Here is a 22,605-nt window from a genome sequence, read left to right on the forward strand (position 1 = left end):
CTTTCTAATTTTTTAAATGCATATTCAGTGAATTGATCCTTTCAATTTTGTTAACCTATGTTTGTAAGGATATATTTTTTCACTGAGGATTGTTTTAGCTACATACCAGAAATTTTGACATTTAGTTTCATCATTATAGTTTTCCTTTACATAATTATTGTTTTTGTGATTTGTTCTTTGACCCAATCATTATTTCAGATTTCACTGTTTCCATTTGAGTCTGTATCTTTCTTTTGTGGTCCCTGAAAAAATTTCTATTCTTACTGTATCATGGCCTATTTTACCATGTCAGCCTCTTCCCTCCACTAAACTTCCACCTTCTCTCCTTGTGTAAATTTAGAAGGAAGTTTCCCACTTTCACTCTTGCTATTACTGTCTTTGGCTGCTACATCTATTCACCCTTCTTGCAGATCTTATTTTGAACACTCAAGAAGCAAATAATCTCTTCAGTTCTGGTTTTCTTCCTAAAAATATTTACAAATGCTTCTTTATTACATTTATTCTGAAATGGTTATAAATGCTAATAAAATGTGTGTATAAATAATTAACACAGCAACACCAACTACAAACTTTTACTGCACTCAGGAGAGCTCATGAGCCATCAACGCATTCAGCTGTAACTTCTCCCCACCCCAGTTTAAAACCTTCTTCAATGCTATGTATTGGTTGACTGGCAAGGGCTAGGCAATAATGGTGAAGTGACTTGCCCTGTGACACAGTTAGGAAGTATCTGAGACCAGATCTGAACACAGGACAGCCTGTCTCTAGACATGGAAAAAAATATCAAGACAGATGGGTTGTTTACCCAATTCGTTTGTTCATTAATGGGACAAAGATCTAACATTTAGAGTACCAACAGTTGAGTGAATGCTGATTGCTAGCAATATCTCCCTCCTTTTGCACCATTCTCACTATAAAAGTACAATGGGGTATAACTGAGGATCATTTTGTATCTTTTGGTTCATGAGATGTCATGGGTCATGACTTTGGCATTTTGGTAATAAGCCTCAAAAAGTAGGTGGTTGCCAAGACTACTCTACATCATTTCCAACATGGTAGAACCTACCAGAGTTTATGCTCTTTTGGAATAATCTACAAGGACCTAGGGTCAGAACCTTAAGGGGCATCAGAGTAAGTTCTCTAATTAAGCACCTACTAGGTGTTTAAATGTTTGGCTTGGTCTTTTCCCAATGCGTGGGTCAAAATTATAATGCAAACCATTACAGGAAAATAGAAAGTACTTAGTAAATATTTAATAGCCAAAAAAATACTTCTGATTTAAAGGCAACTAAAACAGGATAAATGCTTTTTGAAAAGATCTTAGAAGTTCCCTTGTATAGCCCCTTTATTTTACAGAATATAGAATATAAGACCCAAAGTGAAAAGATTTGCTTATGACCCATTAGTTTAAGTATCCAAACTGAATAGTATTATAAACTTAAAAGACTAATCAAACACATTTCATGTCTTACCTACATGCTTACTGTATAAAACACATGTAAGTAAACATATAAAACTTGCTTTCTGCAATTTCATCTCATATTTATTTTTAAGTATATACTTGTCTGTTCTTAAGCTGAGGGAAAAAAAATCCTCTTAAGGAAAACATGGTTTCATTAAAATCTTCATTCTCACTTCCTAGAGCACACAGATGAATTCAAACTGATCTGGAGAATAAATGAACAAAAGCTTCAGCCATATAATACGAAGTGATAATATAAAATACGTTCAGATTTATTCTGTAAAGGGTAAAATTATGGCTGGACTGAATATGAGTATGGTTGCCAATATTAATTACTCAAGTCAAAATGACTTTTACGGTAGTTTATTTACAAATAGAGTGAAATAAGGAAAATAAGGAGAGATACTCTGGCCTGGTCCAAACCAGGCAGGGCTTCAGAGGCCCCAGCAAACAGGGGACCCAGAGGTAAATTAAACAAAGATTCTAGCCACAAGGCCTTCCCCAAGATGAGGGGCCTCTCCAGAGGTTAGTCTTTCCAGAAAAACTAGGAAAGGGAATCGGCCTTTTCACTCACACAAGTGGCAGTCCAAAGGGTCCGAGGTCTCAAGCCTGAACTCCTCCAAGATCAAGTTCCAAGGGGCAAAATCTCACAGGAAGTTACCACCATTTTTAAAGACGATTCTTTGCATTACTTCCTGTGCCTTCCCTTTACATTTTTTATGGGGATCAATGGCAGCTTTAACTTTGCTTCAGACTGCCCAGGGGACAGTCAGCGTTTTTGATTTGTCACTCACTAGCACACGTGGGGTAATAGCCCTTCCCCCCTACTTAAGGATTAAGTGGGGGTATATACATTCCTGGTGGCTAAAATCTAAATAAATAGGGGAGAGTTAATCCCATCTTCACAATTTCCATTGGGAATTGAAAAATTGGTTTTCCAATCTACTTTTGATTATTGTATACATGTGATTGTTAGGGAGGATATGCTCCTTGTCCATGGTTTATAGAAAAAAAACCACCTTACCTAAGCAGAATAAGCTAAACCTTTTTAAATCAGAGTAAATGTAACATGTTTATAGAGTTGATTCCTTATATTGACTTTTTTCAAAAATCTATTTCAATAAATTGCTCATTACTACAAACTACTTTATATTATTACTTATTAAGATAGGTCATACCAATCTTCATGTACTAGAACTTTTGCCAAAACAGAACTATAAATTCAGGTATAAATCTCTTACAAGATAAAAGTATAACCTTCACTAGTCTCCTTTGTATATATTAGAGGATTTGACTCCTGGTTTATAAATTGCCCAAGAGAGCACAAGGGTCCACAACTGTAACAACTTTTTGGCAACTCAAAAGATGTTTTACTTAGGCAGACTACAGTTCTGATGTGGGGTAAGTAAGCCACATCCACAAAATGACCTTAAATAACCTGATTTTCAATTTGAATAACTGAAATACCTACTGCAATCTGTTTTGCACTACAATTGCTAGAACTTTTAAGATGAAGTTTCCTATCCTATTATAATTAATCTCAATCCAAACTACAGGATTTATCGTTAGTCATTTTACTTTCAAATGTCCTAGCCATCTTTCTTTCTTGCTGTTAGTACTACCTATCACTTTCTAGTTACTCCAAAAGACAAGTGACAAGTATTACTGACTTCCCACTGCATTTATAGTACCATAGATTACTAAATATTCCCTTCAGCATAATACAGCTTCTGGAACAATAAATTATAAATTTACTCATCTAAATTTATTCATTTTTGAAGCTCTGATAGAAGTTCTTAACTTGAGGTCTGTATGCTTGTTTAAAAAAATCATTTGAGCACATATCTTCATTAGTATAGTGGTAAGTATTCCTGCCTATCACACAGATGACTGGGGCTTAATTCCCCAATGGGGAGGCCATTGATTACCTTCTGTAAATTAAATTTTTAAAAATTAAAATACAGCATCAAAAAAAACCTTTCAATTGTTCAACCTATTTGGCTTCTTATATATTGTATTTGAAAACATTGATCCAAGGAGTCCATAGGTTTCACTGGATTGCTAAAGGTATCTATGACACAAAAAAACTGTTAAAACCCCTTGCTCTAATAGAGGTTAATAAAAATAGCATTCTGTGTTTTGCAAACTGGCAATCATTAATAGTTCAACAAGTCCTAACTTTGGGAGAAACATTATTTAAGCAGTTTGGGGGGAATTAACAATATATTCCTCTTACCGAACTGTAAAAAGTTACTTAGTATGATTTCCTTGAATCTCCAGTAACCTTAAGTTCCTTAAGCAAAAGCATATGTAATCTCAAGAAAAGGGATGTTTAATTGGGTTAGTCACAAAACTATTTATTTGGAGAAATGATCCCACAGTAGCAAGAAGTTTCTCAGCTTTAAAGTGGAAAATAAAAACAGTAAAGTTGTTTGCAACTATAAGTGAATACAAAATAGAAACTTTGTTTTGCATTCAGTCATTTTTATTTAAATATATGGTACTGCAGTAAAAGTGTAGAAATAACCAGAAGCAATGCAAATTGTCAGTGATCAAAAAATGATGTAAAATGTAGGAGGCAGCATTATTCATTGTATACTTTCCAATTTCAACAATATATACCTTTTGTTTAAAAGAATTACTGACTTAAAAATTTCATCCATCCATCCATCCATCCATCCATCCATCCATCCATCCATCCATGTCAAAATGACAGCAACAAATTCCAGCTATGGTCATTTGATCAGATTTTAAAAAAAGTTTTAAGACAGAAAGTCAAAAGATTGGTTCCATCAAAATTGACAGAACATGGCTAATTTCAGCATAAATTAGAAACAAATGCATTTTCTTATGCCCCATTTTACGTATGCAAAACATATTGGGCTACTATTGAAACTAGAAACTAAAGGCTGTGTTGATTCTAAATGATAGTTTTCTTTTACTTCTTTAAATAAATCAATGTTTTAAGGTAAATGGTCTCAAAGATATTTGAATATATGCATATACAAACACATGTATATACATGTTTTTCAAGGAATACTTCAGAGATGGATGAGTTTTAAAGATGTTTTGAAATAATGATTTTCTAGAATGTTACTCCCATTTATAGGACGACGACATGTTAGGAATAGCTGCTTCCTAATATATATATGCATAAGCTTGAGATAGAAATATGGTCAATAGAATGAGACACCACAATGAAGGCTTCATGAATAATTTATTCCATTTGAAGTTTTTTTTCTTTTTCTTTTTTTTTTAAAAAGTATAAACCTTTTTTCATTTCCTCAATCACAATTTGTACAACTCAGTGTTTATGGCATTCGGCAGCAATAGTGTTTGTTCCTTATTCTCTTTTTTATCATGTTAAAAAAAACACAATTGGACCATATTAAATGTCATTGCTAAATAAGAACTTAAAAACTCCCCTTATTAAAGTGACCTGGCCGTTTTAAGAGGGTTTATGATGCTGCTGACATGTCCAGTAATGATGTCACAATCCAATTTAAACCCATAACTTTAAGGTCCGCAAATCCAGTTTACCTTGAAATCTAAAGCTATTTTAAAACTTCATGAAAAAGTCAACATGAGGAGTATTCTTAGGTCCCAAATCCAGTTTTGCTAGTTAATACTCCACTGAAAGAGAAAACACATAAATAAAAAATCTGAACCACAGTTCTGGGCCCACCAAAAAAACAAAACAAAACAAACAAACAAAAAAACCCCAAAAGGCAAATCCAGCTGATATATTTTGTCTTGTCAAACAAAAGTAAGCCAAGAACATTTTTACTTAATTTAGACAAACTAAAGTCTTTAGAGAAAACCCAGACCAATGCATTACTTTTGTGTAACATTAAATGTATTAGACTGATATGCGATGCCATAGGTGGTTGTGTAGCAAATTATATGATGCAACAGCATTTAAAAACTTCCTTTTAATCTATTCAATTTGAACATTTTAAATAATGCGACATAGTATTTTGATATTACAGTATTAACATAGTGCTTGATTAAAGATCTGCAAATCTTTGTAGTAACACATTAAGTTAAAAAATTACCTCAGAAGGTAAATATGAAGACGAAAGGAGAATATTTTAATACAGTAATCTGTGCCATACTGACAATTGAGTACGAATACAGCTGAGGATATTTGACTAAGTAGTAAGAGCTTAATTTTAGTGGTTTCAGAAAAGTTTAGAAAGATTTAAAAATTACAGCTACTTTAAAATTTAAGGATTACACATAAGTACACTTGGTGGCCATCTGGCCAAACAATAAGGTGTACAGAAATTTATTCATACAGTGTTAATTCACAGTCCTGATAACTGAATGGCTTGCATAAGAAAAGTATGGCTAGATGTTTCTGACTGGCTGGAAGCAGACATCATGTAACTATCACTTCAAATCCCCAAATACTGAACTTTCACCCTGCTTCCTAATGGACAACTGCACAGAACACAGATATGAGCACTGTAATGAACAAGGATTCAAGTTGTTGATGATCCATTGGTACAAACTGTAATATTTAGCTTGCACATTAAAAAACTGCTCTTACCCATCTGTGACAGTTTTATAGATAAGTCAGTATAATAAATTAGTCATTACCACCCTAGGGGTAGAATGTTAATCACTATTGAGAAAACTGATTCAACAGGTAAGAAATATTTTATTTAAAAGCCAAATAGGTTAACTTTAGCATGCTTCTTGCCGCTGCTGGTATGAATGTGTCCATTGCCTGCAATGGATATCATGTCAAGCAGATCCATCATCCTGCATAAAAGTCTTAAAATTTTTTTTTTTCTGAAGTGGGTCTCCTGACCTTCTCTAATGGCTATTAATTTGCAATTTGACTTTCAGTTGACATGTGGGGGGAAGGGGAGCACAATGGAAGGAGAGAGGTGAAGAGAAGGAATCCTATCAGCAAATCCTATGTTTGGGGAATATTTAGCCCACATAAATTGAACTGTATATTATGCTCCTGGATGTCATTATCTAGGAAGCTGGTTCCTTCTTATGGCTACAAATAGAAAAATCACTGACAAGAGTTTAAAATTTTACTTCTACCTGGTTTCAAACTGGAGGCGTGTTCACTTCAGGCTAACAAATTTCAACAACGGAAATTAAGAGACAATTCATTGCTGAATTAAAAATATAAAAAGGGGTACTTTTAGAAATTCCAAATTAGCCTCTTTTCCCTCATATCCCAGCCAAGTTTTTAAAAAGCTATAGAACAAAACATGCCAACTGACTGTATTGTGTTAGCATAATTTAAAAATTAATGCAGAGATGTGATCTTTACACTTCAATATCAAAATAAGTTGACCATCTGGATTGCACTATTATTTTGAAGAAATGACTGAAAACCTTTGTCATCAATGGAACATTTTCTTTGTACAAAAACAAGAGTTGCTAATATTTTTATATACACAATTCAAAGAAGTTAGGTTGTTCATATGAAAGTGATAATTCAGATAGTTATTTTGTATTTATGAAACAGGAGTTTCAGGAACAAAAAAAAAATAACAACAACAAAAACCAAATTGGAGTTTTGTAAATACAAGTGATTTTGTCCTTGTAGAGGATTAGTGAGTGCACTTAACAGGAGTTTTACCAGACTGCTTCTGAGAAATAGGTAGACTAGGCGGCATTTTACGGAATCAAGTCAGTCCTACCTCCGAATAGGAGGCTAATGGGCTCTCATGTGAACAGCACTGTTGAAGGGATTTTTCAAGGGAGTAGAAGCTGCATAACTGCAGCCATCATCTTGGCATGTGCAAAAAGGAAGGGGGTGGGGGTGTTGGGGTTGTGATGAAGGAAGGGGGGTGATTAAAGTCCCTCAAATTCAAGTCCCTTCTTTAGGGAGGTGAGAACCTCCTTGGCATGCACCTTATCTGAGCTGTGTGATGATTAAGTATGGACTCTAGTGTTTGGGACTGCCACCTCCAAACCAAGGAAATTAAATAAATAAGAAAGGCAAAGGGTTTAAGAAGTTTAGAAAATGGTTATTTCACTAGTGGAATAGAGTCTGAATACCAGAATTCACTGAGAATCTATTTACACCACAGTTTGCTTGCACACACACACCCCCGCCCCCATTCACACACCCACACACCCACGCATACTTGATCTCTTAAAAAAAAAATCAAGAGTGACTGCTTTTAAAAACATTTGTAAAATGGCTAGAGCTGGGCTAAATTTCAACCTTCTAGTAAGACCCTATAGAGATGTCATAGAACTTAGCATGTCTAGATCTTGGCATTGAAACAGAATCTTTTCAGTATGATGTTAAACATTACAAAATAACATCAGGATAACAGTATCTAGCAAATATTTCATAAACACTAAATTTCTATTAATGGAAAAGGTCTGAAATAGTAGTCATAGCCCTGAACCATAGTACAAAATGTAACTGAAGAATTAATTATATTCTCACTACAAGTTAAACCACCTAACAATATCACTTGTATATTGCCATCATGTTACTCTGTAAAGGTGTGATATATAAAATGCTGTAAGACCCGGTACCTTTTCAATTTATAAACACAGTGAACTTCATTACTGTACATGTACTCTGCAACTACAGCTTAGCTGTAAATCCTCCACACACAATGGCATGGACATTAACCCCCCTCTATCCCCATTAAACTGTACATCAAGACAATACAAATTTACTGTCCCACCCACCCCCTTACAAAAAAATAATACTCTAAAAGCAACCCTACTGCAACTTTTAATTAAGACGATTACATATATTTTAGACCAATTGCTTTAAAGCAAGAAGGCAGTATAAACCTTCTAGGAAAATTTTTATAAAAGAGGTTAAGAAATATAAGACAATTTATACATTTAAAAACTTACAATAAATAAGATGCAGGCATTTTTGAATACTAGGTACTATAATCCAATACAAGAACATCTTGATGTTCTGAAGCCATATGCTGAACTCATTGTTCCTCGTGTCTCTTCTCCATGCTTTTAATATTCATTTAACATGACTGGGCACTATGGCTCATTACTTTCACAAATACTGTGACTGGAAAAAAAAGGTTAATTTTTGCTACTAAAATGTTATAATACATTTTGTATGATCAATCATCATAATCCTAAAGAGTTCGGTATATGATCAGTGGAAAAACAGCAGGGTTACAGCCCCCTCCCCCCGGGTCAAAACAATATTTGTTGAAGTAAGAAGAATGATACCCCATCACAAATGACTTGCACTGAGAAGATTATAACTTAGTCCTGCAATGAAATAAAATCTCTTTTCCTTGTTCTTTTCTTGCACAGTTCAGAAGATCACAGCATATTCATGATAAAGTTATATAACTGATTCAGCACCACAAAATGAATTGGGAGACATGACCGTCTGTCCTGGGTTGCAGGGTCACAGGTAAGCCAGGAGAGTGCATTGTACTGTTCCAAAACAAACCTGAAAAAAAAAATATGTTTCATAAGTCATTTTATTTACAGTGTAGTATTTAGAAACATTTATGTGCTAAATGCAATTTTTCTAATAAAGTAACTAAAAAAAGCGGGGCATAGGGGAGGGAGGGTGCAGGGAAGTAGAAGTGTTCAAAAGCATATTGAGCCTAGTAGTTAGAAGGGGAAAAAAACAAAGCACTTAATCCACGTCATTCAGAAGTTCCTTTTGGAAAAGGTCTTCTACATGAGCTCCATCCCAAATATTAACTCCCTTAAAAAACAAAAAACTAAATGTATCAAGTCACTAAAGGAAAACCAAATTTCTATCTTAATTGTAAAAGAAGCCAATACCTGAGGACATCTGAAGTCTGATTTGAGTCAAGTGGGTGGGAGTGTTTACTGTGAAGCAGCTCGTCTGATTGCACTGAAGGCACATGGAGGTGCAAAGAGGCCTAGGAAAGAAAATTAAACGAGAATGTTTTCATTCTATACAAATAAGTGGAGTTATCATGAAATATTGAGATGCCATTCTTTTTTTTTTCCCTATCAAGGCACAACCAGTTTAAACAAAGATTTCTGTAATTTTATATTGATCAACTTGCCTAGATTTCAAGATGAACTGTAATTAATCAGTAGGAATCAAATCTCAATCACAACATTTTTAATCGTCTGAGAGATGACCCACTTTTGTTTTCAAGTCAATAATGCCGATATTACATAGCTGTATTTGCTTCTCAGGGCCCTGAACCTGGAAAGGGGTAAGTAAGTAAACCTAAGAAAACTAACACTGAAAGTAAAGCTCTAAATTACCAGATGATTTGGAACCAAGAGTTATAATTGATAATATTAGAAGATTATAGGAAATACGGCTATCCTACCCCCTCAGGTTATAATTCTATGAGTAACATTCATTATAAACAAGTTTCAGGAATTTTGATGGTTGTTGTACTGCTAGAGGTCAAATCCACTGGATCAAGGATTCTTAATCATTTTTTTTGTATGCCATGGGCCCCTTCTGGTGATACCATCTCAGTATATTGTTTTGAAATGCATAAAACAAAATATAAAGGATTACACAAAGGAGACCAATTGTATAGTTTTCATAATATATGTTTAACTCCTTGTACTAGATATGAGAACTAATCAATTAGGATTGGGGCAGGACAAAGGGGAAGGAAATGATTTGGAATGAAAATAAATACTGCCTTGATGGGAGCTATCTAGGTGTATGACATAATCCCCATTAGCATAGTCAATTAATCTTTCAGAAATCCTGAACAAATGAGTCTACTCTCTCATTGACATTTTCACATAGGTATCACCACACAAAGCTTAATAGCAACTATAGGAACTATTTACTTTTTTTTTTTTAAAGTGTACTGCTAAAATAAAACACAAGACCGTTCTTACATCCATTCAAGGACTCATATTGTATCTAAATATTTTTTAAAACTCTTTTAAAAACATTTACTATGGCTGGGCATTTGTCTGTAATCCCTGAAAATAGAAAGGCTGAAGTTGGTGGACTACTTGAGTGCAAAAGTTTAGGATTACAGTGAGCCAAACACTAAAGAGTCTGCTCTAAATCTGGCACCAACATGCTTAGCCCTCAGGACTTAATCTCAAAACATAAAAATGCTTAAAAAAATTTCAACTGCAAGCATGGTTACTCCCACTGAAAGGTGTGCTCCTCATTCCTACAATGTATGTGGTACACTTTTAAATTAATCTGATTCATTAATGCTTTCTCTATCCCTTTATTTAAACTCTGATGTGTAGAGCTATGAATGTTTACAATGAAAATTTAACTTATCAGTCAGTCTGTGTGTGTGTGTGTGTGTGTGTGTGTGTGTGTGTGTGTGAGTGACACACACCCCTTTGACCCCCCCCCCCCCACGTTATCTGTAAAATGCATACAAATAATACCTTAAGAAAGAGGGGACACTGATGTTGTGCTTGAGGACATGCTGACCAAAACCAGTCAGGTAATGGACCCGCTTTGGCAGTTGATACAAAGTAACCAAGGGCCAATGGTTGCTGAAGAATATTTGTTACTTCATCATGAGATTCTGTCGAAAGCAGCCGATCTGTACCTTGACCCTTTAGAATGGATAAAAGGGATAAAACTTAAGAGTTCATCTGAGAATAACAAAGAGTTTTCCACATAAAAACATAATATGATTTATGACATTTGGTGTGGTTTTTTTGGATTCTATTTAGGAAACTGTGTAGTGCATATAATGATCTGAAACTACTTGTCACCATAAATACACCCACCTTTTTAACATATTTTCCTGTTGATGCTTTATAGTTGTGAATTTTAGACTAACACAACCTTTGAGAAACCAAAGTACCAAAAGGCAATGAAAAGCTGTATGGACGGAAAGAAACTATATACTATTCTTGCTCATGATGTATGAGACATTGCACAAAGAACTATGGAAACATTACTGGAAAAGGAGATGGAATTATCATCATGTGGCTAAAATGAGGGATCACTCACACACACACACAACTGCTACTGTGAGAACCATAAAACTTAAGAAGACCTATGCTTCTAGGCATCTTGGGTAGATACTCTGCAGATTCTATGGCAATATAAGCAAGAATCACAAGAGGGTGTAGTTGTATTCATGAGATGACAGATTTATTGATATGTTAAAAGCATTTGGTATGATTATAAAATAAATTATGGCTCAAGGGAGTTGCTTTTAATCTCTGATACAGATTATAACCGGCAAACTTTTTTTTTTTAAAACCCTTATCGTCCATCTTGGAATCAATTCTGTGTATTGGTTCCAAGGGAGAAGAGTGGTAAGGGCTAGGCAATGGATGGGAGGGGTGGGGAGAGGGGCCGGGGGCGAAGAGAGTGTCAAGTGACTTGCCTAGGGTCACACAGCTGGGAAGTGTCTGAGACCAGATTTGAACCTAGGATTTCCCATTTCTAGGCCTGGCTCTCAATCCACTGGGCTACCCAGCTGCCTCCTGGCAGACTTTTTTAGGCCCAATCCTTCAATTATAAAATAATCTCAACAATGGATAATTAAGGGAATTTGAAAGATTACTCCAGGGTATTTGGGTTTTTAAATATTATTTTTTATTTTAAAATATTTTTTCCATGTTTATATGATTCATTTTCTTTCCCACCCCTATTTCCTTCCCCTTCCCAGAGGCAGCAAGCAATTCCACTCACTCCAGGGTATTTGGGAAAGTTTACTGTATAATTAGTACCAAAAGAACGATTGATTTTCCTTTTATAAAATTTGCATTTTAAAAGTACATATCAATTATTTGCAAAAGTTACTTAAGTTGCTTCATCATATATTACTCATTAAACTACTGTTTTCCTTGCCAAAATCTGTAGAGCAGCAACAACTAGGAACTAGACCTATAACAAAGTTGTTGTGGTCCTGGAGACCAGTAAGAGTAATGATAGATTGTAAACAAAGGCTTATAGCTTTTTTATCACTGCTCTGCCAAAAAACAAGAAGTATTTATGAGTATTTATCAAGCATTATAGGATACACTAAATGACATGCAATGAGATATTCATGGTGTAAGAGTAAGTTACAAGCGTCCAATAATTAATGTCACAGCATGGGAGACAAAAGAGATACACATGTATATTCACTATTAGGTGAATGAGTAAAAAATATGTCTGCCATATAGATAATAAACTTAATTTATTACGGAAGTTACCTTGCCAGCGTCACCTCCATGAGGATAATGAGATCCTGGAGAATGTACAGGGGATGTAGTTGGGGATGCAGGAAGGATATTAATGATGTCAGGGTCAAGATCATCTGCTGTGTCTAAGAGATCAAAAATACCTATTCCATCTGCTCCATCTGTATAGGAAAAAAAGGGAGGGAAACAATTTGTAAAATATTTTCCAAATTTCATATTCACGTGCACGTGTGCATATATAGATATACATATCCAACTTCCCCACCTAGCATGTGATTTAAGTATTGGCCTAAATTAAAATCTTGCTTCAGACTTGACTGGACAATATACTTAATCTTTTTTTCTCATCTTCTGCTTTCCCATTTCTGAAAAATGAGGACACTAATAATACCCACTCCACTAGATTCTTATGAGGATCAAATGAGATAATGTTTAAATGCATATGCAAACCTTTAAGCTCTATATAAATGTTTACTATTATTATCATAGTTGTAAAAATAGAAAATAATTTAAAAATGGATACAGGGTCTCTTCAGTAAGAAAGAAAATGTCCAAATTGTAGTATAATATCATAAAATACTGAGAAAATACTTATATCAAGTAATTTGGGAAGTTATTTGGAATTGTGCAAGAGAATTAAAAGTAATCCATATTTTTTCAATATAAATTTGAATGGAGATACAATTATTGCTCAAAGGTTTCTACAATTATTTTATAATGCTCAGTTGTTAAAATTCTAAATGACAATCTCAACATGAACAGGAATACAAAATAAATTTTAAAATGTGTTCCTTTACCAATTTTTGTATTTTCTTACCATTGTTTGTATTGAAAGCCAGGTCCAAATTCTCAGTGGTGTAAGTGGCTGAAGCTACTTGCACAGAAGCAGAAGTAGGGAACACAAGTATATGAGTGCATGATGTATCCTGTGGGGTACTGAGCTGAGATGTCTGCATATTTAAAGTGGTACTTCGGCCAAACACAGACCCTGTTGATACGGAATCTGAAACAGAACCAATAAATTTTCTCTTTCAGAAAAAAGTAGGATAAACAAGAGTCTCATGTAATATAAGGTATTTCAAAAGTCTCTGTACAGTTTTAAGCTTTGCATGAAGACTTTTTGGACATTTTACATCTACAAAAGTAAAAAAAAGGGGGAAAAGTAAAGAATAAATCAAAATTAAGAAAGATACCTAACCTGGCATAATAACGAAAGATCCTTGGGGCTCCATTGCTACCAGGCAAGCACTAAGAATGCTTGGAGAGTCAGCAGCAGATATGCCACACATCCTACACATATCCTTTAGTCTTTTACTAAGAGATTGCAGATTGTGGCGACTCAGCAAACAGCTCCAATCTGTGGATATTAACATTCAGAAATAACATACAAGCAATGAACTAATGTAGATAATATTAACTTGAGGGATTTAAACAGAAGAGAAAAAAAAAACATTTAATGGCTTAATTCAGTATTCTCTAAAAGGCAAGGGCTAATAACAACCACCTAAACTGGTGAATGCATGCCAGGGGGAGCTGCTCTCCTCCCCATCTTCACGCATGCCTGAGTACATTTCACTGACCCCTCTACCCAGTAGCCCAATGAGAGAGTTTCTGCCCTCCCCTGTCAGGTGTAAAGTGGTTCACATGCAGCCATGAGGGTTGTAGCTGGGCACGGTCTCTAAAAGGTTCACCATCGCCGACTTAAACTATTTTCTATAGTCTTACCATTCTATTATTCCCTTCACTTTGTAGTATCTGCCCAATTTCTAAGGGATGTTTCTAAATAAGAACCTACACAAATGATGGTGGGTGAATTAGAAGTTAAATAACAATGAAAGGAAGTAACAACCTTAAAGAAAGCAATAAATAGAAAAACACTCATGAGCAAATTAAAAAGCCAGGTGGAGTGGGAGGTGGAGGAGAAAAATCTTTATGGCCTTTCTTATATTTTAGGATTTAGCTCTTAAGAAAAAAAAAATCACCCAAATAACAACCAATAATATGTATTATTGTAAAGCTGATCTGTTGCATTAATTTAAAGGCTTTGAAAATGGTTGGAGGGTGGGGGGAGTCAAACCTAATTATGGTCTGCTTCTGAAGTTTGTATGTATGTGGTTCATACATAAAAGCAATTTAAATAATGAATTTCGAAATCAAAATTTTACCTTTTAATTCTCCGTGCCCTATTCTTCCTAAACGACCAATTACAACTCTCCATGGTAAAGAACTCATCTGTACAAGTCCTAAACACCATTCCCACAGTTTCTGGAGACCAAGTCTTCGAGCAGAACCTTTTTTCCTACGTGCTCTATGAAAATGAAAAGAAATAGTTGTTGATGTCCTTGGAAGCAAACAAAGGGGGGTGGGGTGGGGAATCCTTTCATATTCACTCTTATTAAGTAACTCCTTTCAAAGTATTCAGCAGGAGTAGGGTTTATATACGTAAGAAGGTAGCAGAGTACATATAAAATTTTAAGTGTTTAACTAACACAAAATTGACCATGTTCTAAGTTTAAATAAAACCGTATCTACAGATATTCTCTTAATTCTGGATGGTTCAGATGGCCAAATTAGCTAAAAAAAAAAAACAAAACTGTTATCCAGAACTGTTATTCACAGCTATTATCAGGTTATTGGTTTAGGCTTTTTTTTTTCACCTATTCAGAACAATGTATACCTATAGATCTCAAACTATATAAAATATAAACATTCAATTTCATACAGGCCAACTTCCTATAAAAAAACTTTAGGAGGCTATTGCTAGTTAAAAAAAAACCCCCAACAAAACTATCGATTTCATTTGAATAATGGTATTCTCACCCCAAACCACCTTCTAAATCATTATGTTAATGCTCACAGTTTTAGGAACATTTGCCAGTATTTTATTTGAATGTTATTAAGTTATATAGCCCCTGAGGTTATGAATTTTGACAAGAAAGCTTACAAAATCAATCTCAATAAGTTATAATATGAACTACTTAAGAGGTGAGTTTGTTTTGATTTTCTATTTGTATATCTAGAGCGTAGCACAGGGTTCTGTACACAACTGAAATAATAGCTAAAGCAGTGATTCCCTATAAGGTCAAAGACATAGTCTGGCCCAGTGTACACAGAGCACAGGACGTGAAGTCAGAAGGCTTGGGTTTAAATCTCACTTTTGTGACTTAACTATCTCTGGAATTAAATATATGGAAAATCTCAAGTTACAAATTTGTCAAAGGAAAGGAGAACAAACTATAGGTAGCCTTTATATAACTGAAATACAATACCACTATACAGAGACTAACTCAAAAGAAGTCAAATGATTTGCCCATGACCATACTACTGAATTCCTAAAACTGGGGTTTGAACTCAGGGTCTTCCAATTTTAAGTTAAGTGCTATCCTAAAGTCCAAGCTCATACTATAATACAATATAGTAATTAAATGTAAAACAAAAATGGCTTTTCAAGCCATTCTTCCTTACTGACCTCTTTTTGTCATATTTTTGTGGCAATAATAAATTAATTTTTGCACTGTAACTTTAAAAGGTTTATGCAGTACTTTTCTCAAAACCACATGTAGAAAGAACTACAAATTTCCTATATCTTAACCAAATCTCTGAAGTTAACAGTTTTATTCATGGCCATACAACTGATTAGTAATGAAGCCAGAATTTGACTATTATAATGACTCTATGAACACCAAACTTTTGATAATTTAACATACAATAAAATTTAAAAAGTAACTTTTAAAACTATTGCAGGGGGCAATTGGATGGTCCAGTGGATTGAGAGCCAGGCCCAGAGATGGCAGGTCCTGGGTTCAAATCTGACCTCAGACACTTCCCAGCTGTGTGACCCTGGGCAAGTCACTTGACCCCCATTGCCTAGCCCTTGCCACTCTTCTGTCTTGGAACCAACACACAGTATTGATTCTAAGACAGAAAGTAAGGTTTTAAAAGAAATAAATTATTGCTATTCATATTCACTCTATGTTACAAGGTGCTTTATGTTTTTCCTTATTTGAGTTTCACTACAACCCTGAGTTAGGTAAACTTATAGGTACCATCCCCATTTTATAGATGAGGAAACACTAAGGCTTAGAGAAATTATGCTACTTTCCCATGGTCATATAGCTAATAAGCACCAAAGGCAGGATTTTATTCCAGAGCCACCATTCTATTTAACTCAAAATATAACTATTTTAAGTTTGTTCAGGGAATGTTAGATTTGCTTCCCAATGAAGTTCAAGCCATCTATGTTCCGGTGGAGCTGAGTATAGTATTAGGCAAACAATATTTAATAGTCTGATTAGCTATGTAGCCATATAAAACTAAAATGAGTAACTTGAGAATTCAAAAACAGATCTTCAAAATAAATAAAAAAGAAATAAGGTTCATAAAAAAATCTAATATGGATTTTTCCTTTAACTTCTCTTTGCAGACTAAAAAGTAATAAATAAAATAAAAAATCCCAAAACTTATACAGTTGCTATTTGAAGCTATTCATAAGAGGTATTCTGATAAGCATACCTAAGTACTATGTCATTCCTTTTTAAAAGAATAAAAGTTCATAAACTCCCATACTTAGGTGAAATTTTATTACCTGTTTGGAACATCAATATTAATGATGCAAGTTTCTAATAGTTCTCCATAGAGATCTGTGCATGATGCAAGAAGCCACCTTTGATCATGAGATAAACAATAGCCCACAAAAAGTACATTGTATTTCTGTCCAGCTTCTCCAAATGTTTCTCCTAGTTCTGTCTGTTTGTCCTTCACGGGGGCCAGAACAAAAGGAGGAGTATAAAGCCGAATACACTCTGGTCTCTGTAAAACAGGAAACTGAGGTACTAAAACGCCATCGTAAGGAATAATTTTAATGATGACAATATGAGATCTTATTTAAAAACCCCACAAAATAATCAGGAAATGAAAATGACAAAGAATTTTTTTTTTAATGCTTAACCATGGTAAAAAACCCTACAAACAAGAATTTGCTTATTCAAGAAAAATACTCACATCAGGACTTTTAAGGGCAGTTTCCATTGCTAAACCTGGCCCAAAGCCAGTTAACGTTTTTACATTGGTTGATGTTGGGAGTGGTCTCCGACACTGGGTAAAGACCGAAAAAGCCAAAGATTTTAAATGCTGGGTATAGATCTGTCTATCTTCATGTTTCACAGGTTGTAGCAGGTATTGACATGGGACAATCTAGAAATTGCAGACAAATAATGTTACAAATGTGGAATATGTAATCCAGAGATCAGATTATGTTCTAGGTTAAATATATGCAACTGATATTCTGGCAGAATGTTGAACTCAATCACTGATATAGAACCAAAGTAAATGATAAGGTAGTGTTTTCCCAAACTACTTGGCCACAGAACACTCTTGGTCTTGAAATATATAGATGAAACCCATAAATGATGGTAATTGCTGAGGGAAGACAAAAGAATGTGGAGAGAAAAAAATCACAATGCAGGTGAAAGAAAAATCTAAGGTTTGTCACAATGAAGGAAGGAGTGGTGATGCTCCACCACCATGAGTGCTCACCACTCTCAGGTTCCTCTACTTCTTCCCCTATTCCAGGTACAACAAATTGTTCTGTCCTCCCCCTGGCTCCAACCGGTCTCAGGAACAAGGCTACACATTGAAGATGTCAGTGACCATTTGGAGCTGTCATTGATTTTCTCATGGAACCTTATTCACATTTACATGTGTAAAACCAGGATTCCATGGAACCCAATTTGGGAAACGTGGCTATATAAAGTTTAGCTTAAAAAAAAAAATGAAGCTTCCTGATTGTTTATCAAAATCTATTTAACTAAATAAGAAACTTGTCAGTCAACCTAGATAAAATCAAAAGCTGAGTTTAAGAATTACCCTAAAAGCTTTAAAAAGAAATAGGCTCTGAGTGAAAAAAAATTCCAACAGTTTAGTAGCATTAGCTCACCCCAAACTTTAGCTACTTCTGGTATAGTCTGTAACAGACAACAGAGATGTGTCAAAATCTTTAAGTCTGTGCAAACCCTGTTATGTATGACAGAAAAGTCAACCCCCCCTTTTGTGACCTCCACCCCTCCTTCCCCCTTTAGCATCACAGATCTTGATTACATCCATATAACTATTTTCACTGTTTCTAATGAGAAATGTAATTAAATGAACAAAGTAAATGAAACATTTTTGCAAGTTTGCCAAATTGCTGTCAGTTTCTCCAGAAAGTTTAGATGGAAAATAATAAAATATATAATATACTTTCCTAAATTACTATTATCTGATACATATACATACATATTCTCTTCCCTTTTGTCCCTCCCCCTGCAATAATCAATGAATTGCTATTGTTACTAAGACATTTTGGAAAACTGATTTGAATCCAGAAAAGTAAAGAATGCCCTTTAAAATGCCCTGTTAAACTCAATTTTACCCAAACACAGAGCTATTTCACACATTCTTAATTGAATTAGGATATATTACTCTTACCTGTACAGAAACAGTACTCTTAAGATGAGGTGGAAGAGTTTGGACCATTTCCAAGAAGCATCTAAGTAGACCCAAGGTCCATACATTAGAATTAGAGCTCTCATCTTTATTTTCATATGTAAAAGGATCAATTATGTAAACAACAATTGCAGGTGGATAAGTGATTGCATGTGAATCACCATCTGTTGGGATTCCCACCTTATCTCTATCCATAGTGCTGTAATTTAAAAAGGAAATTTAACAGTCAATAGTCTAATAAACATTTATTAATGTCTATTATTGTTCCATCAGAATATGCACTATGCTATACCATTGGGACACCCCTCTTCAAAAAGCAAAATATAGTCTATATTCTCAAGAACTAATAGTATAAAGGGGGAAATTATGCAAATAGCTACATACAAAAACAAGCTTATATAAAGGATTAACTGGAAAACACCAGCATTAAGGAGGATTGGAAATGGTTTCCTGGAGATGAAGAATGTCATTTGAGGAACAAGGAAGTCAGTGTTGTCAGAATGTAGAGTGCATAGATATAAGACTAGAAGGGAAGATAGTTATGAAGGGCTTTCAATGCCCAAGAGAGGATTTTATATTTGATCTTCAAAGTGACAGAGACCCTCTGGAGTTTACCAAGTTGGAGAGTGACCTGGTCAGACATGTAGTTTATTTAGGAAGATCACATTGGCAGCTGAGTGGAGGATGGACTAGAGTGAAAAGAGATTTGTGGCAGAAAGAAATTGATGGGGATACTATTGCAATAATTTCGCATTTTTAAGCTTTTATTTATAAACTATACCAGTTAAATTTTCATCAAAATTAAATTCCCAAAGGGAAAAACAAAAATAAAGTCTAAAACTCATTCTAAACAATGAGCTATTTCTCATTTATAATATATATATTTTTACCTTTCAGACACTTCTGGATGTGGCTGAGTAGGACCAGAGGATGCCTCTGCTGAGACTCCAGCAGTCTGTAGAGTTGGGGGCTGTTGCCCCCCTAACTGGGCACTTTGAACAGTGGCTGCTTGTGTAGCCATAGATCCAGCAGCAGCATTGTTCATGCTTCCAAAAGGTGGAAACGAAGGCTGTTTATTGGCTGACATTCCACTGCTTATGTTGGTGGTGGAGGAGGAAGAGGATGAGGTTGTAGTCAAAGTAGAATTTGTTGTGGTGACTGCAGAAGACACAGAGCTACCTGAAGTCATGGTGCTGCTAGTTGTGGTTGCTGGGGTGGCAGACGGAGTGTTTGAATTCCCAGTATTTATCAGCTGAGGTGGAGTAGTCAGAGACTGACTTGTGGGGACAATCAAATTTGGCTGGGAAAGTAAAGAGCTATCCAATGGCTGAGAAGCAAGGTAAGGACCTAAAGATGACAGAGCACAGGGTATATATTTAATTCTTAATTTTTATTAATCAAATTTGTCTCCATTTTATATATTAATTAAATTTGTATCAGTTGCTTTTATAATTATTAAGCATCCATAATTTGCAAGATAACATTTACTAGCATTTATATAATAAAAAGATTAAGACACTGTAGTTAATAAAATGTAAACTGGCACCATATAAATGATCATTCAAGTAAAAATGTTCTATTTCCAAAGAACAAGGAACTTTGCTTTTTTCTTCTGACAGAAGGTCTATCACCTTAAAAAGATTAAGATTATGGTATTTAACATTATAGTGTTACTCTTACTAAGTTGCAACCCTACCCACCCTTCTGAAGTCATTAATGGGTGACAAACCAAATGACAGTTCTTGTAGAACTTCCCTTTGTAACATTTCTCCTAATGTAGTATCTGTAGTTTTCTTGAGGCAGCTAGGTAGCAAAGTGGATAAACCTCTGAACTGGAGTCAGAAGACCTTGGTTCAAATTCTATGTCAGATGCTAGCGGCTTGACCTTGGGGCTCAATGGTTTCTAAGGTTCTTCCAGCTCTTAATCTATGATCTGATGAACCAAAGGTTAGATGAAATACACTATGAGATACATGGCAATATCCAGCAAATTTTTAGCACCAGTCCACAAGGCTTGCCACATAATAAATGTGGCAATAACATGGCTAAACTAGAACCTTGCTCTAAGGTCACCAATTAAATATCTCTTGGATATTTGTCAAGTAAAAATGCTGCCTTTAAAAAGTTATGTTGATGAATTCTACAGTAAGACAATAATGTAGTTTGTACACTATCCTTAGATTGAACACTGAACAGTCATAGGATATTATACAAGCTTAAGTCTCTGATTTCAATCCATTTATAAAGTTACTAACCTTGAGTTATAAGTAAAAATCCTTCATGTTTTTCAGGCCCAATAATCAAAGAATGTATGTCACATATTTGAATAGTTTGTAATTCCCAAATAATTCCCTTTCCACCATCCCCTGCAGTAATATAAATTCAGTACCCAGGTCATATCTGCAGACTTGTGCATACAGCTTGAGCTTAGAAAATGCTTCGTTGTTGACGTCAGCTGCCTGAGAAAACCATTCGGTTACCAACTTTTCTGAAAGTTTCTTTGAAGCAGTAGATCCAACTCTCATGATACCATCAGCCAATAATCGTGAAATGGGTCTATGTTGTCCTAATCGACAGGACTACAAAACACACAAAGAGAGTGACAAAGCTAGTGAATTCATAACAGTATATAGATGGATACATTTTTTTAAAAAAGCATCTGTTAAAAATAAAGAAAAATCATCCTTTACTCCTTTTTATAGGGTAGTCAAAGGGGTTTGGCATCAAGATTAGTGATAAATGATTCATGCTATTAGAGGTCTAGCTTCAGAATTTTAGATACATTAATACTTCCTCTTACTCAAAATTAAAATATCACACACAACTCATTTAAGTGACATATCAAGAATTATAATACGATATTACTTGATGAAAAAAACTATAAAATATATAGATAGACATTTAAAATGAGTGTATAGCCTTAGTATAGAGGCAATGTGTTATATACAGCATATAGAGGGGCTGGCCCCAGAGTCAGAAGATTTGTATTTTTAAGTCCTACCTCTGATAAACACTAGTTATCTTGACCTTGGACAAATAATTTATATTCCAAGTGCCTTAGGCAACATGGTAGGAAATCTGCTGATCTGCAAGATTGGGGTAAAGTTTCTACAAGGGGAATACTCTACACAGATGAAATTACTGATTTGTACCCCTCTCCCCCAAATTATCATGACTTCCAAAATAGCATGAGAAAGAAAATTGATATAGAAATAAATTAAATTCTTATGGATCTACATATAGTTATCATGATGTGTACATGCTTGAAATTTATGATGAGTTGAAAGATCTTACTAAAGCCCATGAAGAAACTGTCTTTTTAAAAATTTCACATATATTTAAAGTAAATAAAAACATATTAAAGAAAATACAACCGTAAGTATTATGTGTGTGTATATAACAACCCCACCCCCCCCAACCTAACTCTCCTTCCACACACTGACAAGAATCATAAATTGAAATAGTTGGTAAAATAGTTGGTCAGGAAAAACAAAGAATTAAAACTATAATTATACATAATTATAACCACCTGCTTGGTAGGTTAGGTTTAGATA

General features: G+C 34.7%; 1 protein-coding gene across 1 annotated transcript in view; it reads right to left on the bottom strand.

Moving 5' to 3' along the window:
- Positions 1 to 4,660: 4,660 nt before the first annotated feature.
- The window catches only part of MED13 (mediator complex subunit 13), an 89,524-nt gene continuing 71,579 nt past the window's right edge, over positions 4,661 to 22,605 (bottom strand). The window contains exons 19-30 of the mRNA XM_007481770.3: positions 21,441 to 21,630; positions 19,942 to 20,398; positions 19,034 to 19,250; positions 17,570 to 17,761; positions 17,154 to 17,377; positions 14,734 to 14,876; positions 13,767 to 13,925; positions 13,386 to 13,571; positions 12,581 to 12,729; positions 10,808 to 10,981; positions 9,233 to 9,333; positions 4,661 to 8,888 (exon numbers count right to left, since the gene is read on the bottom strand). Of these exons, the coding sequence (XP_007481832.1) occupies positions 8,756 to 8,888; positions 9,233 to 9,333; positions 10,808 to 10,981; positions 12,581 to 12,729; positions 13,386 to 13,571; positions 13,767 to 13,925; positions 14,734 to 14,876; positions 17,154 to 17,377; positions 17,570 to 17,761; positions 19,034 to 19,250; positions 19,942 to 20,398; positions 21,441 to 21,630 (2,325 nt within the window). The 3' untranslated portion in view covers positions 4,661 to 8,755. The remainder of the gene's footprint in view (positions 8,889 to 9,232; positions 9,334 to 10,807; positions 10,982 to 12,580; positions 12,730 to 13,385; positions 13,572 to 13,766; positions 13,926 to 14,733; positions 14,877 to 17,153; positions 17,378 to 17,569; positions 17,762 to 19,033; positions 19,251 to 19,941; positions 20,399 to 21,440; positions 21,631 to 22,605) is intronic.

Source organism: Monodelphis domestica, chromosome 2, assembly GCF_027887165.1.
Source record: "Monodelphis domestica isolate mMonDom1 chromosome 2, mMonDom1.pri, whole genome shotgun sequence".
NCBI classification, from domain to species: Eukaryota; Metazoa; Chordata; class Mammalia; order Didelphimorphia; family Didelphidae; genus Monodelphis; species Monodelphis domestica.